This window comes from Microchirus variegatus, assembly GCF_963457635.1.
Source record: "Microchirus variegatus genome assembly, chromosome: 1".
Classification (NCBI taxonomy): Eukaryota; Metazoa; Chordata; class Actinopteri; order Pleuronectiformes; family Soleidae; genus Microchirus; species Microchirus variegatus.
The window spans coordinates 1,163,371-1,179,380 of NC_139802.1; the positions used below are offsets into that span (position 1 = coordinate 1,163,371).

General features: G+C 40.9%; 1 protein-coding gene across 1 annotated transcript; it reads right to left on the reverse strand.

Annotated features, from left to right (window-relative positions):
• Positions 1-911: 911 nt before the first annotated feature.
• On the reverse strand, positions 912-14,831 carry LOC310932979 (uncharacterized protein). Its single transcript, XM_083896398.1, has 13 exons — positions 14,649-14,831; positions 11,751-11,869; positions 11,056-11,285; positions 10,588-10,711; positions 10,218-10,339; positions 7,847-7,933; positions 7,594-7,683; positions 6,232-6,320; positions 5,409-5,631; positions 3,768-3,890; positions 3,417-3,582; positions 3,233-3,321; positions 912-1,124 (listed from the first exon to the last, which is right to left on the reverse strand). The coding sequence occupies exons 1-13, from the start codon at positions 14,736-14,738 to the stop codon at positions 1,024-1,026; spliced, it is 1,653 nt and encodes a 550-aa protein (XP_083752524.1). The 5' UTR covers positions 14,739-14,831; the 3' UTR covers positions 912-1,023.
• Between the last annotated feature and the right edge of the window lie 1,179 nt (positions 14,832-16,010).

A 16,010-nucleotide genomic window follows, 5' to 3' on the forward strand; every position in this document is an offset into this window, starting at 1 on the left:
AGAGGCAACTTCCCAATCTACAACTACTGTCTAAATGCCACAGAAATGTCACTTATGACACGCGCGCGACGCCGAGAGACAGACAATACACACACACACAAACACACACACACAAACACACAAACACACACACACCGACCAGCACATATCAGTTATCATGCCTACCTCTGGCAGTGGAGAAAGGGAATGAGAGAGGGAGACAGAGAGAGAAAGGGGGAGATACAGAGAGCAAGTGAGGGGGAAAAAAAGCATCGGTTGCCTTAGCGACTGAGACATGTAGAGTCTGCCAGAGTACAAGAGGAGAGAGAGAGAGAGAGAGAGAGAGAGAGGGGGGGGGTGTAGGAAAGAGATTTAAATGCTAATTATGCGTGTGTGTGTTTTAAAAAAAAAAAAAATAGGTTCAATTAAACAGACGCAGTGGAAAAGAAATGAATTTGACGAGGCTTACAGGAATGATACAGAGAAAGACATTAATAAGCTCATTTTGTAGGCGGTAGGTAAAAAAAAATAAAAAACTTCAATTCTGTTGACAAAAACATCAAGGACACCCGAGAGAGAGAGAGAAAGAGACACATGCAGTCAGTATAGAGGTGGAGAAGGATGGGATATAATTGAATTTACATTCGTTTACCCAGGATGCACAGGCAGAGCGGGGGGGGGGGGGGGGGGGGGCGGTGAACTGTTCTGTCACAAGAGGAACGTCGTCAACATTGGGATAGAAAAAAAAAAAAAGACAAGAGGTGCAAATTTGGAGGTCAGAGTCTTAGTTTGACTTTATTATGAGTGGATGTCATATTTACATAGAAAACAATCTGCCTATCACTCACTCACTCACACACACACACACACACTCACACACTCACACTTTCTCCATCCATATGCTCCCCCTCCACATTCAGTCCGTCACACTTCTCTCCTCTGCTCCCTCCTTTCGCTGTCACTTGGCTCACTCCCTCCCTCCCTCTCGCTTCCTCTTCACGGCTGCAGGCCGCGGCGTCGTCCTCGGCCGCGAGAAACCAGCGCTCACTGGAGAACGCAGCGCAGCCACGACGTGGAGCCCTCGTCCTCCGCGCCGTCAGACCGGCTGCGTGTGCCGTCGCCATCGTCATCATCGTCTTCGAAACCTAAACATGACGAGGGGGTCAGATAAATGCGTCTCAACATGCCTCAGGGAGCTGTTATGTAACACATGTATTACACTATGATCTCATCAGAGATTAAGGAAACATTGATCGCTGATAACAAGGTTTTTTTTGTGTTGTGGTCTATTGCGCTACCCACATAAAAAGCCTCAAAACCCATCTGAAAAATGTCTAGACCAGAGGAGAAGCCAACTTTAGGATGTGTTAAAGCTCCCATAGAGTGGTCCTGTTGCACATATATGTTAGTTATGGAGGTCTACTTACATACATTAACTTGATTTTATGCTCAAAAACCTCCTAGTTGCTGTAAACGAGACGAGAAATCTCTCCTTACTGATGCTGTCCTCAGCCGCAATATATCAGACATAAATTTCACACCCAGAAGACAGCCTGTGTTGTGATTGGCCAGCCAGCGTAGAGCCTTCCCAACTGTCTTGTGATTGGCCAATACCCGGAAGTGACATAATCAGCACACCAGCTCTCAGAAGCGCAGCTCCCCCCTCTGGAACGGTGGATGCACTGCTACTCATTATCAAAACATTGTTTTAACAGTGTTTAAAAATAGCTTCTTCACGACTCCCCGCCTCAGTCCCTTTGACGACCTTTGACCCAGAGTCAGACCCAGAGTCAGAAGACACTGTCGCTCGTGAAACACCTCCACGATGGACGTTATTCTTCTTCTGTGGTTCAATGTACGCAACCGGATGTGCCCGGACTAGTGCCCGGAGCAGGAGGATCTGCTGTTCAGGAGAAATGCTGTTTACGTAACCGGACCGGGTTTTTTCAGAGATTCAGAGTCCGAGATTACAATAAAACACAGCGTTCTCAGCAGTGGCTGAACTGTTTGTTTTGAAACTTCAGAGCTTCGTAAACAAGGTAATGACGCAGATACACACTTAAAAAAACAGTGTTAATTGGAACTTCCGGTCTAGTTCTGCTTTAAAATAGATGAGTGAAAGCAGATAAGTTTAAGACAGATATGCCAATGTGGATATTTTTTTCCTGGACAGGGAAGCAAAACAGAAATGATGATTGTCGTATTCCCGTATTCTCTCATATTTTCAGCATTAACGCCACTTGAAGCTCAGTTTCAACTGTTTCTGTGTGAGATGGCACACAATATGTTTTTTTTTTAACTGAGGTGAGCTCAGTGGCGATTGGACAAACACGGCACAAAAAGTCACTTCCACAGAAGCTCGGCTTCTCTCAGAGTCAATGAGCAGTGGGTGCGGGCTTCTGCATGATGATTGGAGGAACTGTCCGAAAGGCGGAACCAGTTTTTTGATTGGCAGCGTTGCAGAAACATACGACAGCAGAGTCTTTTCTGTGAGGTCTGAAGTCTGTAGACAAACAGCTGGTCGTCGTGTGTTATTTGCTCGGTGATATTAGACCATTTTGGGGCCACGCGGTTGGCGTAATGGTTAGCGCTCTTGCCTTTGCAGCAAGAAGACCCGGGTTCGAGCCCCAGTTGGAATAAGGGCCTTTGTGCATGGAGTTTGCATGTTCTCCCTGTGTGTACGTGGGTTTTCTCCAGTGATATGAGGATTAGGTGAATTGGTCACTCTAAATTGACCCCGCCTATCGCCCTATGTATGTGGAGGATTAAGCGGTAGATAATGGATGGATGGATATGGACCATTTGTAGATATACACTGTGAATAAAAACATCATTATATAATTTCAGTTTTACATAATTATCGTGTTTCTCCATTTGCAGAATTTATGTAAGAGTTTATGTATAAATAACTGGGCCTGAAATGAGCGTCCCCTGTTTCAAAGACCACTGGTGTGTGTGTGTGTGTGTGTGTGTGTGTGTGTGTGTGTGTGTGTGCATGATCACAGAGTAACACTGGGTATAAATGCAGCTTCATGTCTCTGTGTTTCACGACCATGCTGTACATTGCTTTAATTGGGATGACGACAACCATTTGAAATGCTCAGGAATAGGATTGCTGTTGGACATATTTGACGTGCATCCCCTTTAATTAACATGGCAGCTTAATATGTAATTCCACAGTTTGTTATTAAGTGTGTGACTCAAGGCAAATACAGATGAAGTGTGAAATTACAGTGTGTGTGTGTGTCTATACCATCAGTTTCCTCATCATCTTCTGTTTCCGCCTCTGATTCCAGGAAGCAGAAATCCAACCGGCTGTCTCTCTTCACCGAGACGTCGCCCCTGTAACATTCGTACCCACAATTCATTCAAAAGCTATGATCAACACGTGTGAATGAATATTTAAAAAACACAGAAACACAACTTGTTGTACCCACCTCTGCTTCCCCGAGCTGGGGAGCTGCTCCCATACAATGAGAGTGCGGCCTCCCGTGACCCACCGGTGGTCTCCGCTCCCCGTCGCCCATGTGGCAAAGCAGAGGATTCTGGGAGCATCCGGCCAGGTCAGAGAAGTCAGGTAGCGACAGTGAGGCAGCGAGAATACTGCAGGCACCAAATAAAAGGGAATGGAAGTCATCAGAAGAAAACAAAGTGGTTTCGATTTTTTTTTTTTCTTACGACCTTATTGTGCTGTCACACACAAACACACACACACACACACACACACACACACACATCAGAGTGCAGTGGATAACTTGTGGTTGCACATGGTTTGCTCGGGAACTCACAGTTTAATGTGCTCTCTCCATTTACCAGATCATAGCAGGAGCCAATTAGGAGGCCTCCTGTCTGGTGGACACAATCTGTTACCGCGGCGATGCTGCTGTGATTGGTCAGCCTGGATGTTGATCCTGTGATAATTAAACAGATGTTAGGTGGAAGGATTATGCAAATATTCCAACATCTACATTTCCCACTCTTTTTTGCTCTACATCTAACAGAGACATTTTTTTTATATTATTATTATTATTATTTATAATTTTGCAATTTAAAGGTACAGTGTGTAAAATTTAAAGCTCACATAGTTAGTTAGTTATGGAGGTCTACTTACATACAATATCTTGTTTTTATGATCAAAAATCTCCTAGTTGCTGTAAACGAGCCAATAGAAATCTCTCTTTACTGGAGCTGTGATGAGCTGCGATATTTCAGACATAAATCTCAACCCCAGAAGACAGACTGTGTTGTGATTGGCCAGCCAGCGTAGAGCCTTCCCAACTGTCTTGTGATTGGCCAATACCCGGAAGTGACATATTCAGCACACCAGCTCTCAGAAGCGCAGCTCCCCCCTCTGGAACGATGGATGCACTGCTACTCATTATCAAAACATTGTTTTAACAGTGTTTAAAAATAGCTTCTTCACGACTCCCCGCCTCAGTCCCTTTGACGACCTTTGACCCTGAGTCAGACCCAGAGTCAGAAGACACTGTCGCTCGTGAAACACCTCCACAACGGACGTTATTCTTCTTCTGCGGTTCAATGTACGCAACCGGATGTGCCCGGACTAGTGCCCGGAGCAGGACGATCTGCTGTTCAGGAGAAATGCTGTTTACGTAACTGGACCGGGTTTTTTCAGAGATCTCGCTGAGCCTGAGATTACAATAAAACACAACATTCTCAGCAGTGACTGAACTGTTTGTTTTGAAACTTCAGGGCTTCGTAAACAAGGTAATGACGCAGATAAACACTATAAAAACAGCGTTAATTGGAACTTCCGGTCTAGGTCCGCTTTAACAGGTTCCGGGTTCTCCGGTTTCCTCCCACACCTTAAAAACATGCAGGTTTTGGAATATTATGAAGTATATCTTGTTTTTACATATTATTTTATCTTCAAAATCTGCAAAATGAAAATAATGAGATGGACCGTTTAAAAAACACTGACACATGAAAATGACGGGAGGGTGGGGGTAATGTGGTGATCTAGTCCTAACACCCCTGTCACACAACTAATTTCACTGGTATAATCAGGAGAAGTATGGCTCCACACCAGCGTATATCGCATGCACACAAACTGTCACCTTCTCAAAAACAAACACATTTATTAACATTTATGGAGGAGCACTAACATAAATGCTCTGTTTAACAGCCTCATAACAATGTCCCAGTGAGCAGCTATGTCTCTTTTTTTACAAAGAAACTCTTTCCATTTAACAAGTATCAGCCATTTGACTGAGCGAACAGCTAAAACCCATAGGCGTGCAGTAAAGGAGCAGGTCAAAGAGTCCAAAGAAGCAACGGCAGGAGACAAAGGGAGATCAGTGGCCAAGATCTCTGTCATCGAGGCATGCAACCCTGACCACAAATGGATTAATGTGCCACAATTATCTAACACACACACACACACAAGTTCAAGTAATTCCAGAGCTCACCGGTCCTCCAGTGCAGGATCTTGACCCAGGCTTGACCATAAGCCAGGAACACTCTGTCTCCCCTCGGGCTAAGGGTGAGTCGCCCGCCCGAGCCACTGCCACAACCGGTCACCTGAGCGCTCCAGTGTTGGAGCAGCCTCAGGGGGTCTCGGTCTGTACACCGGTTCTCCCACACAGACACCCCTCCCTCAGCCGAGCCGCTGAACACCAGCGGACCTTGAGTCTACGGAGGGCACAGGAGACACGGTTGTCATGGCGACGTTGAGTCTTTATCCAGTTTTGTGTGTAAGTGCGTGTTAAAGAGAGAAAGAGTATATATATATATAGGTATAGATAGATATATATGTTTGTGTAAAGGAAAGCGTGTGAACAGTTTCAAATTTTCTGTGCCGCTGTGGGATACAAATGGATTATGTGCTTTGCATGATAAAGAAAACAACAACGAGGATAACAATGATGCGCTGTGCTTTAATGCTTCAGGCATATTTTCATGACTGAAAATTGAAAAAAAAAAGCGCACATGCAGCTGTGGATTTCAGTATTCATAAAAAAAAAACCTTTTTGCTCAAAAATAAAAACATGCTCTCTCTAAAACTGGCTTACAACTAAATATCTTTGATTTCTATTTGAAAGGAATGAACAAGGATAGCTTGTGTGAGGGGAAAATCTAGAAAATTTGATTTCCTGAGAAAAGGCTCTTTTCTTTCTTTCTTTAACAAATCAATAATCAGGACTTCAGAATCTTTGTGCTGAAAATGAAAGCAGCGTGAGCATCCTCAGGGTGGACGCTGTGTCGCGGTCAGCAGGTCAGTGACCCACACACCTGGATGGAGGTGACGGCTTCCTGGTGAGCATTGATTGACTGGCAGTTCTCGAAAGTGTGCCAGCTCCAGGCTTGAACTTTCCCCCCGTCTGCAGGGTGACAGAGTGTGAGGTTAACATGCGCTGACAGGCGGCTGGCAGTCATTATAGTTGGTCACGGTCAAACCCACCTGAGCCTGACTGCCTAAACTCTGTGTGCATCTATCTCTCTGATACACCCTCTGTTGCACTGACTAACTCACTGGCAGATGATGCCACTCTGCGCAGCATATTAGTGGACATGTAGGGAAGATATATGTAGCACATAACTATTACTATAGAGGTGTTTGTATCACGTTGTCGCCCAGCAACATTCTTGTGCTGCACACGCAAATTATCTGTTTTATGTCAAGACAGACAAACAGTAAAAGTGTGCTAGTTAACCCAACCCCATGAGTTTGACAGTACTAAAGGCGCCGTATGTAAGAATGTGGCCAAAAACTGTTACTACATTCAAATTCAAAATACCGAGGTCTTTTAGGTTTTGTTTTCTGACGTAACTGGCAACCCGTGGTTGCTCGGCAGCTGAGACTCTAATGCACACGTGTCAAACTCAAGGCCAGATGTGGCCCGCCACGTTATTTTATGTGGCCCGCGAGTGATTAATTGGTCTTAAAAATCTGTGTTAAAATAGGTCTATGCTGCTTTAAGGCGTGCGTTGACCATAAACTACATTTCCCACAATGCACGGCGATTGTGTTACCCGCAAAGTGACTGTGATATCATTGTATATGCGTCATGCGACGAGTGAAATTGAATAAGTAATAAATACAGAAAGTTATTTAGCAATATGTTACGGAGTAGTTACCTTTATTTTACATTATATTTGGTTACATTTAGTTACATTTATTCTGTATGACAGTTACATCTGACCCTTGAACCATGATGCTGATGTTTGACACCCCTGCACTAATGACAGCAATGATTGGTAGATGGCGGTAGGTGGCGCCACATGCCAAAACATGATTTCAAAACATAAACATGATTTGCAGTCTGCAAAAATATTTATTTTAATGCAAATATTTTGTCTGTACTGTTGTTGTTGGTGAGTTCAGTTTGTTATATGAACATTATTCCTGAGTCTCTGTGACATATTAGGAGGGTTTTATGATTTATTACATAATGCACCTTTAACACTGATAATAAGAAATTAACATAACAATTTAATTATTAAACAATAATCAGCTGTTGCCGATTATTTAAGAACAGACTCCCCCTTTAAGTAGTAACCAGTTATGGTGTAAATCTGACTCTGATTATAATCCACTATGTAACTAGCTTCTAATTCTCCCCACATATACTGACTGACCGCACATAATCGTACCTGATCCGGTGATAATGTAGCCGTCTCCCTCTGGCACAAAACACAGAGCAGTCACAGCATTGAACGTGTAGATTGACTTTACACACTGTCCTGGAGGGAACAGGAAAATACTAATTTAATGGACAAGACACACACCAACCAGGGATACAATGATTACAATGCAATGCACACACATTATCCACACAAAGCCCTTAGGTGTGCTGTAACTTAATAACATATAGATGCATGTTTATGTTTGTGTGCTTAAGCGTACCGATGCTCAGGGCCCAGATCTTCACATAGCAGTCTGCTGAGCCGCTCAGAATAAACCTCTCCTTGTCGGACAAAGACAGAGACCGGGCTGTAGGGAGGGTAAACACAGACGAAAGAGCGGGAGGGGATGGAGGAAGAGGAGGAGGAGGAGGAGGAGGAGGAGGAGGAGGCAACGGGGATCAGGAAGAGAGAAACAGATGAGGACAGATAGATTAAGCTGAGAAGGTGTAAATAAATGATGATGTTCAAAAAAGAGACAGCTTGTGAGAAAGATTCAGCAAGAGAACAGACTTTCTTTAAGACTTTATTTATATTAAAGAAAAGCAAATAATTAGTCGATGAGTGCGGTGTTTACACAGGTCAAGTGGGCTACATAATTTATGCGCTGCACTTCCAGGCTTGATGTTTTCAGTTGGGGTGTTGGGTTTGAAGGGGAGTGTTGGTGGAGAGTGAGAGTTGACATGACGGAAGGTTGTCTGAATGTTTCAGACAGACAGTGTCTGCTGAGGTTATCTCTCACTGGGGTTGATCTGATGAACTGCTCCTTTAATTACCAGACTCTCCTGGCGTTACTCAGCTGTTGTCAGTGCACGTGTAACGGTGTGTGTGTGTGTGTGTGTGTGTGTGTGTGTGTGTGTGTGTGTGTGTGTGTGTGTGTGTGTGTGTGTGTGTGTGTGTGTGTGTGTGTGTGTGTGTGTGTTTTTGTACTTGTGGCATACTGAGGACCAGTGAGGGTTTTTAAGCAACAAAGTGAGGTAATTTTTTGGATGACATAGTATAGTATGACTTTTTTGTCAAATTTTGGATCAAAAAAAATTTTCAAAATTGTTTCCAAAATTTTTTCAACTTTTTGGACCAAACATTTTGGGTCAAAAAATGTTTTTCCAAATTTTGGTCAACATAGTATAGTATGACGTTTTTGTCAAATGTTGGACCAAAATTTTTTGGTGAAATTTTTTTTTAATTTTGGTCAACATTGTATAGTATGACGTTTTTGTAAAATTTTGGAGCAAAATTTTTTGGTCAAATTTTTTTTTAATTTTGGTCAACATAGTATAGTATGACGTTTTTGTCAAATGTTGGACCAAAATTTTTTGGTGAAATTTTTTTTTAATTTTGGTCAACATTGTATAGTATGACGTTTTTGTAAAATTTTGGAGCAAAATTTTTTGGTCAAATTTTTTTTTAATTTTGGTCAACATAGTATAGTATGACGTTTTTGTCAAATGTTGGACCAAACATTTTTGGTCAAAATTTTTTTTTAATTTTGGTCAACATACTATAGTATGACGTTTTTGTCAAATGTTGGACCAAACATTTTGGGTAAAAACATTTTTTTTCTAATTTTGGATGACACAGTATAGTATGACGTTTTTGTCAAATGTTGGACCAAAAATTTTTGGTCAAAATTTTTTTTAAATTTTGGTCAACATACTATAGTATGACGTTTTTGTCAAATGTTGGACCAAACATTTTGGATCAAAAAAAAAATTCAAAATTGTTTCCAAAATTTTTTCAACTTTTTGGACCAAACATTTTGGGTCAAAAAATGTTTTTCCAAATTTTGGTCAACATAGTATAGTATGACGTTTTTGTCAAATGTTGGACCAAAAATTTTTGGTCAAATTTTTTTTACATTTTGGTCAACATAGTATAGTATGACGTTTTTGTCAAATGTTGGACCAAACATTTTTGGTCACATTTTTTTTTAATTTTGGTCAACAGTATAGTATGACGTTTTTGTCAAATGTTGGACCAAAAATTTTTGGTCAAATTTTTTTTTAAATTTTGGTCAACATACTATAGTATGACGTTTTTGTCAAATGTTGGACCAAACATTTTGGGTAAAAAATGTTTTTTTCAAATTTTGGATGACAGTATAGTATGACGTTTTTGTCAAATGTTGGACCAAAACTTTTTGGTCAAATTTTTTTTTAATTTTGGTCAACATTGTATAGTATGACGTTTTTGTAAAATTTTGGAGCAAAATTTTTTGGTCAAATTTTTTTTAAATTTTGGTCAACATAGTATAGTATGACGTTTTTGTCAAATGTTGGACCAAAAATCTTTGGTCAAAATTTTTTTTAAATTTTGGTCAACATACTATAGTATGACGTTTTTGTCAAATGTTGGACCAAACATTTTGGGTAAAAAATGTTTGGTTTTTTCATTTTGGTCAACATAGTATAGTATGACGTTTTTGTCAAAAGTTGGACCAAAAATTTTTGGTCAAATTTTTTTTTTCATTTTGGTCAACATAGAATAGTATGACGTTTTTGTCAAATGTTGGACCAAAAATTTTTGGTCAACATTTTTTTAAAATTTTGGTCAACATAGAATAGTATGACGTTTTTGTGTGTGTGTATACTCACACAGCCTCTTGCAGTACTCAGGCGGAGGGGCGGATAGACAGGTAACCCCACCCATGTGCCCCCCCAGGTTCTTGTGCTCTGTTGCCGTGGGAACGTGCCACACCTTCACCGTCGTATCTCGGCTGAGAGGAGAATCAGACAGACAGACAGAGATAAAATGGAAGAGGAGTCAGAGTCAGTGAGAGCAGGCAGGATAAACAAGCAAAGTTAAAAAGCGTTTGACATAAACCACAGGAGAATTGAGCCGAGCGGAAGAAAAACAATTACGTGTCAGACAGCGAGGGGAAAGAGTGGAAGCATATACAGTAATAAATTGGGTGAAATGTTCACTTTGCACACATGTAATACTGTGCAAATACGGGGGTTTTACCTTCCAGAAATCACCAGATTGTCGACGGCAACCACACACGTGACGATGTCGTTGTGACCCTCCAACGGCCTCAAGCGGAACTTTGCCTTCTCCCAAGATCCTTTGAGTGATGAGAATTCAGCTTCTGTGGGGGAAAAAAAACAAAAAACGATTTGTTCAATTAGAAATGTTGACTCATCAGCACTCTGGCTTGTTAATCTACACACTTCTTCAATATGGATTAGTCTGCCACTGCAATGTGCGGCGCTAATTTAGCTCCAAGGGTGCAAACATACGTCTGTCTTCAGGGAACGCAAATACAGCTTTTACAGAGTTTTTCCATAACACGTGATGTAAGCTTGTCAAGACTCCTCAGGCGGCAAAGAGGTTCAATAGGATTTTAGATAATCACTAATTAAAGCATTGCATTCTGTTTTTGAAATGCCTGCGATTAAACAGTCATTGCGTCACGTTTGCGGATGATTCCACCTTCTTGTCGCAGTTGCTGTTCCTTATCAGACTCCGGACACTCTGCAGACGCGTCTTCCTCGTGACCCGACACCTTGGCCGGCTCTGTCTTTTCCCGTTGCCTGTCCGGTGCCGTCTCCCTCTGCCTGGCAGCCGGTGACGCCGTTGCTTGAGCTTTGAACTCCTCTCCTCCTTTAAGGACCTTAGAGGCTGGAGGCTTTTGCGACGGAAGTGCTTCAGGAGCGTCGTCCCTGTGCCGGTTCAGAGAGGAAGAACCAGGTGAGGGATCAGGATGCAAACTGCACACGACATCAACACCTGTGGAGGTTTCTCCGAGCTCCATATAAAACAATAACAGCAGTTTTTAATGAGCTCCTGGTGTGTATAAGAGGGAGAATGTGTGTCTTTCGCTGAGTTTGATGTTAATACCAGGATGCTGGTTTCACTAATCTGCACAAAGGCCATGAGCATCTTTAACAGACAGGATGACATCCCAGAGTGATGTTTACATGGTACATTACAAACAGTAGAAAGTTCCCGATTTTGTAAAGCGTGACAGGATTTGACCTCCAGTCTGTTTTGATAGACATACAAAAATGATGAAAGACTTCAAAATGAATGTTGCTGCTTTTGAAGAATTATCCCCACAAACACACACACACAAACACACACACACACACACACACACCCACGATACATCTCCCTCACTTCCTTACACTTGTCTTTTCATCTTCTCCTTTTTTCTGTCTCCCACAATCCCCAGAGTTTGCTGCGGGCCAGAAAGCTGCAGCTGAAGCTCAGCCAATCTGGAACGCAGCTCCGCCTTCCTGGAGATCTAAGAGAGGAGAGGGAGGGCACGTGATTGGTTGTAAACCAAGCTAGTAAATCCACAAGTTGTTTGTGAGCACATTACAACCAACATACTTGGCTCGTCTTGATTTATTAGCCTGGCAACTGGCAACATACGCCGCGCTCCTGATTGTGACTGATGAAATATGCATGAATGATTGAATTAGGCCTTTCTGCTCGATATGAAATGACTGTTGTACTGATTGTCCACAGTTTTTACTCAGCTTATTCAGTCATGTGCATCATGTCTTTTGCATTTTCGGAGAAAATTAGCCCGCGTGTGTCATCATCTTACTTATCTCAGCTTGGGGCTCAGAAACACATGCATTACTAATAATTACCAGAAAGTGGGGTTGCAGCATGTGACACAATTTGGAAAAATGTGTGTTCATACTCTCTCCCTGACATGCACACAAACAGAGGGTGCAGATTGCCACAAACAGGACTCTCAGGAAACTCAAGCATGTCAGAACTACGTTGTCTGTCACTTCTTCTCTTGCACAGTAAGCCTCTGCTTCAAAAACACAAATGGCTTCACGGTGCGGTTCCGTTTTTCGGTATAGTTTGGAATGGTCCTGCGATAACACTGCGAACAGTGCCGACAACGAACGATTACATTGAATGCAACACAACAGACAACAGCACAACAATAGAGGACATCCAGCAGCTCATTATTATCTGCTTGGTTTGAGGCCGTCAAGCCTTGTATGAGATAGAGCGCGGGTGTTGAAGAAACACCGGTCGCAAGGGAGTCGTGGGTCTCTGGACCATTACTCAGGTACACCAAGGGAAGGGTACTGAGCAATGGAACGTTTGCGGACAGTTATTTTTGGTATTTATTTTACGTACTGTACCGAACCAAACCAAACTGCTCCACTCCTGTAGAAACATAACAAGCACAAGATGGCGGCCTCTGTAAAGCAAAAGACTAAAACTACAAATAAACTGCTTATTCTAAGGCATTGGTTCTCAAAGTGCGGCCCGGGGGCCAATGGTGGCCCGCAGAAACATTTCTGGCGGCCCCGCAGTGAATTACAGTTGATAGTTTTAATCCAGGAGCTACTAAGCTTGTTAAATGTTTATTGGACATTACTGGATACAGACCAATAAGTTTAAACAAAAATACTGGGTATTAGCCCCCACTTACTAGCTATTTACCCAGTAAATATATGGTAACAGAAATGTGTTACTTGGTATTAACCTGTAATTAGAAGGTAAGAACAATGGCCAAAATACTGGGTAATTACCCAGTAAATTATAAAGCGTTATTATATTAATGCTTAAATTAAATGATTATATTACTGTTTTTTTTTCCTTTGGCGGCCCTCAGTCCAATGTTGGGTTCCTAAATTGGCCCTCAGGTATCAAAACTTTGAGAACCTCTGTTCTAAGGCAACAAAAAACCAGCTATTCTCCACTTGCTTTTGGGTAGAATAGTAAGTTTCTACCAATAAAAGTTACACACTGGACCTTTAAGTGGCTTCATACTTAAAGTATTCCTGGATTTCTAGTTACTCAGTAAATCAATTCAAGTTACCACAGCATCACACCTGACCCTGACCACCACTCCCAAATGACCCTCAGCTGTAGCTACAACTTTAGCACCATCTCTAATATAAACACTAAACTCATGGAGACCAAACCTGGTCCTAATGAGGCAGAACCTCATTTCTGACTAATTAGTTTAGGGATAAAGTTTGAATTGTGGTTAGGTTAGGGTTTGGAATTAATTGGTTATGGTTAAGTTAGGGATAACGCATTATTAAGGCTGTCAATGCAGTGTCCTAAGAAGAATAGCTTTGTTTCGTTTTGCTGTTTTAAATGAACAATGACTGTAACTTACAACACTCTTTCCCGGAGTTTCTTATTCTTTTCTGATCTGATGCACTTATGAGCTTCTGACTGCTGAAGGGGAAACTGTCAAATGTTTCACTTTCAGTCGTTGATGGAGCATCTGTTTCATGAGATAAACAGTGTTACAGCTATTTTAATTCATAATAAATACAAAATATCAGCATCATTAAAACAACAGGAGCCTCTGGGGCAGCCTGCCAGAGGAGAACTGCAGTTAATACAGATTGTTTTAGCAAAGCAAGAGCAATCAGTCCATTATACTTATAATGTAACTTCACACCACTTTATATCTTATATATAAATATAGTGTACAGTCTGGTACAGTCTTTAACCTCAGTTACATCAACGCAGTAGTTCCGTGTTTATCTTAACTATCCATCTGTGCTTAGTGAAGCATGTTGTTTTAATGGATCATAATGAATTTACATTTTCCCTTTTCCAGTATCCATTTCTGTTGATTTTTACTAGTATCGGGTTTATTCCAGCAACTTGTTTTATTCACATGTAACATTCATGTTATTGCTCTGTTTTCCGTTTTGTTGCATGACTTCATTTGAGACTGTTTGTTAAGCACTTTGAAATTGCACATTTGCAAGGAAGCGGTTGATCAATCTAACGTTGTTTACCACCTATAACACTGTAAACTTGCCAGCTGTGTACACAATAGTCTTTGCTGCAATAGAGTGTGAACACTTTTGTGCAGCACTATGAAATCATACTCTACAAACTGCTCTTCATAAACCTGGAAATGTTCATTTCTTCTTGTTTTTTATTTTTTATTAAAAACATTGGCTTTAAACTGTGTCTGTGCTGTGATGAAGTCTGTTGTTGCACTTGAGGGAAATCTATTCCGGATTTGATGAACTCGCATAGATCGTATTAAAAAAAAGGCAGATGAAGTGTTTCTGTACCTTGAATCTCTCCTCTGGGCTCAGACTGATTTTTATTTCCAGATTCTCAATCTGTCTCAACTTCTTCTGGAGCTTCCTCACCTCCCCCATTTGCAGCAGAGCAGCGAACCTTTAAATGACCCTTTTTTTACACCAAACTGACCGAATCTCGGGTCGAAAAGTCAAACACGCAACAATTAAAGATATAAATAAAAAAGTGTGGAGAGGTTTGAGTGACTGAATCACACGGTTCGACTGTGTGAAGAAGAAGAAGAAGAAGAAGAAGACGCCGGACGTGTCGCCGGATGTTGACGATGTGGCAGACGAGGTGTATTCCTGTTTTTACAGCGCCATCTTGTGAATAACGACGGTATTAGCTTAAACACTGGTAATAACAAGTGTAACAGTCACCTAAGGACATGGCACTTTTATGTTTACACACTGGATATTAAAAGTGCTTTTGACCTCTGGTGGACAAAAGCTGAGTTACTGTGATTTAAGAGGAAACAAACTACAAAACAACACTAGTGACGGTTTTATTTTGGTGAATTATGGCCTCATGTTTCATATAGAATAGCAACGACGTCATGAGGAGGAAATGTGTCCCTGTGGTAATGCATGGTTCTTCAACTTACACCACACCTGTTTATTATTATTGATTAGTAAAACTGAATTTTACTACATATATGTAAGGCAAATACATACTTTGTCATACTATGACATGTTTCTGTAATGTTAATGCAGCAGTATGTAGAATGTATTGAAACAAAAATATTATATTTTAATGCCAAAATATAAGTAGTATTGTTATTGAATTCACTTGAATTCAAGAAGCTAATTATTTCTTGATTATTAATATAGTAATTTACTTGCATCCCTGCTTGATTCATTTCTGACTTCTCAGAGAAGACGTTCATTGGGCCAGTTTGTTCTTTGCCAAATAAATAATAATTATAATAATTATAATAATTATAATAACTTAAGTTTCAAACAAGAAATATTTATGTTTTCTTGTTTTTATGACAGCTGGTCTAATAGATTTGTTAAGCACAGTGTGTATCAAATGTACATGGATACATATTTCATATACTGTAATATTTAGAAATGTATGTTTATATATATATATATGACATTCCACTTATTTGCCTTGAAAACTCTTTGGTTGTTTTTGCATTATGCTTTTAATTGTGTCGATGTCCCAATATTTATGGACCTGCCTGTATGCGATAATAGGACATAGTGAATTAGTGACATAAAAGTGACATATAATATGGTAATATGACTCTCAGTGTGGGGATATATTGCAATATGTTTTTTTATTTATGCCATTTCCTTGTGGGGTGAAAAGATCCCCTTTATTATATCTCAAAAGCCAATTCCACA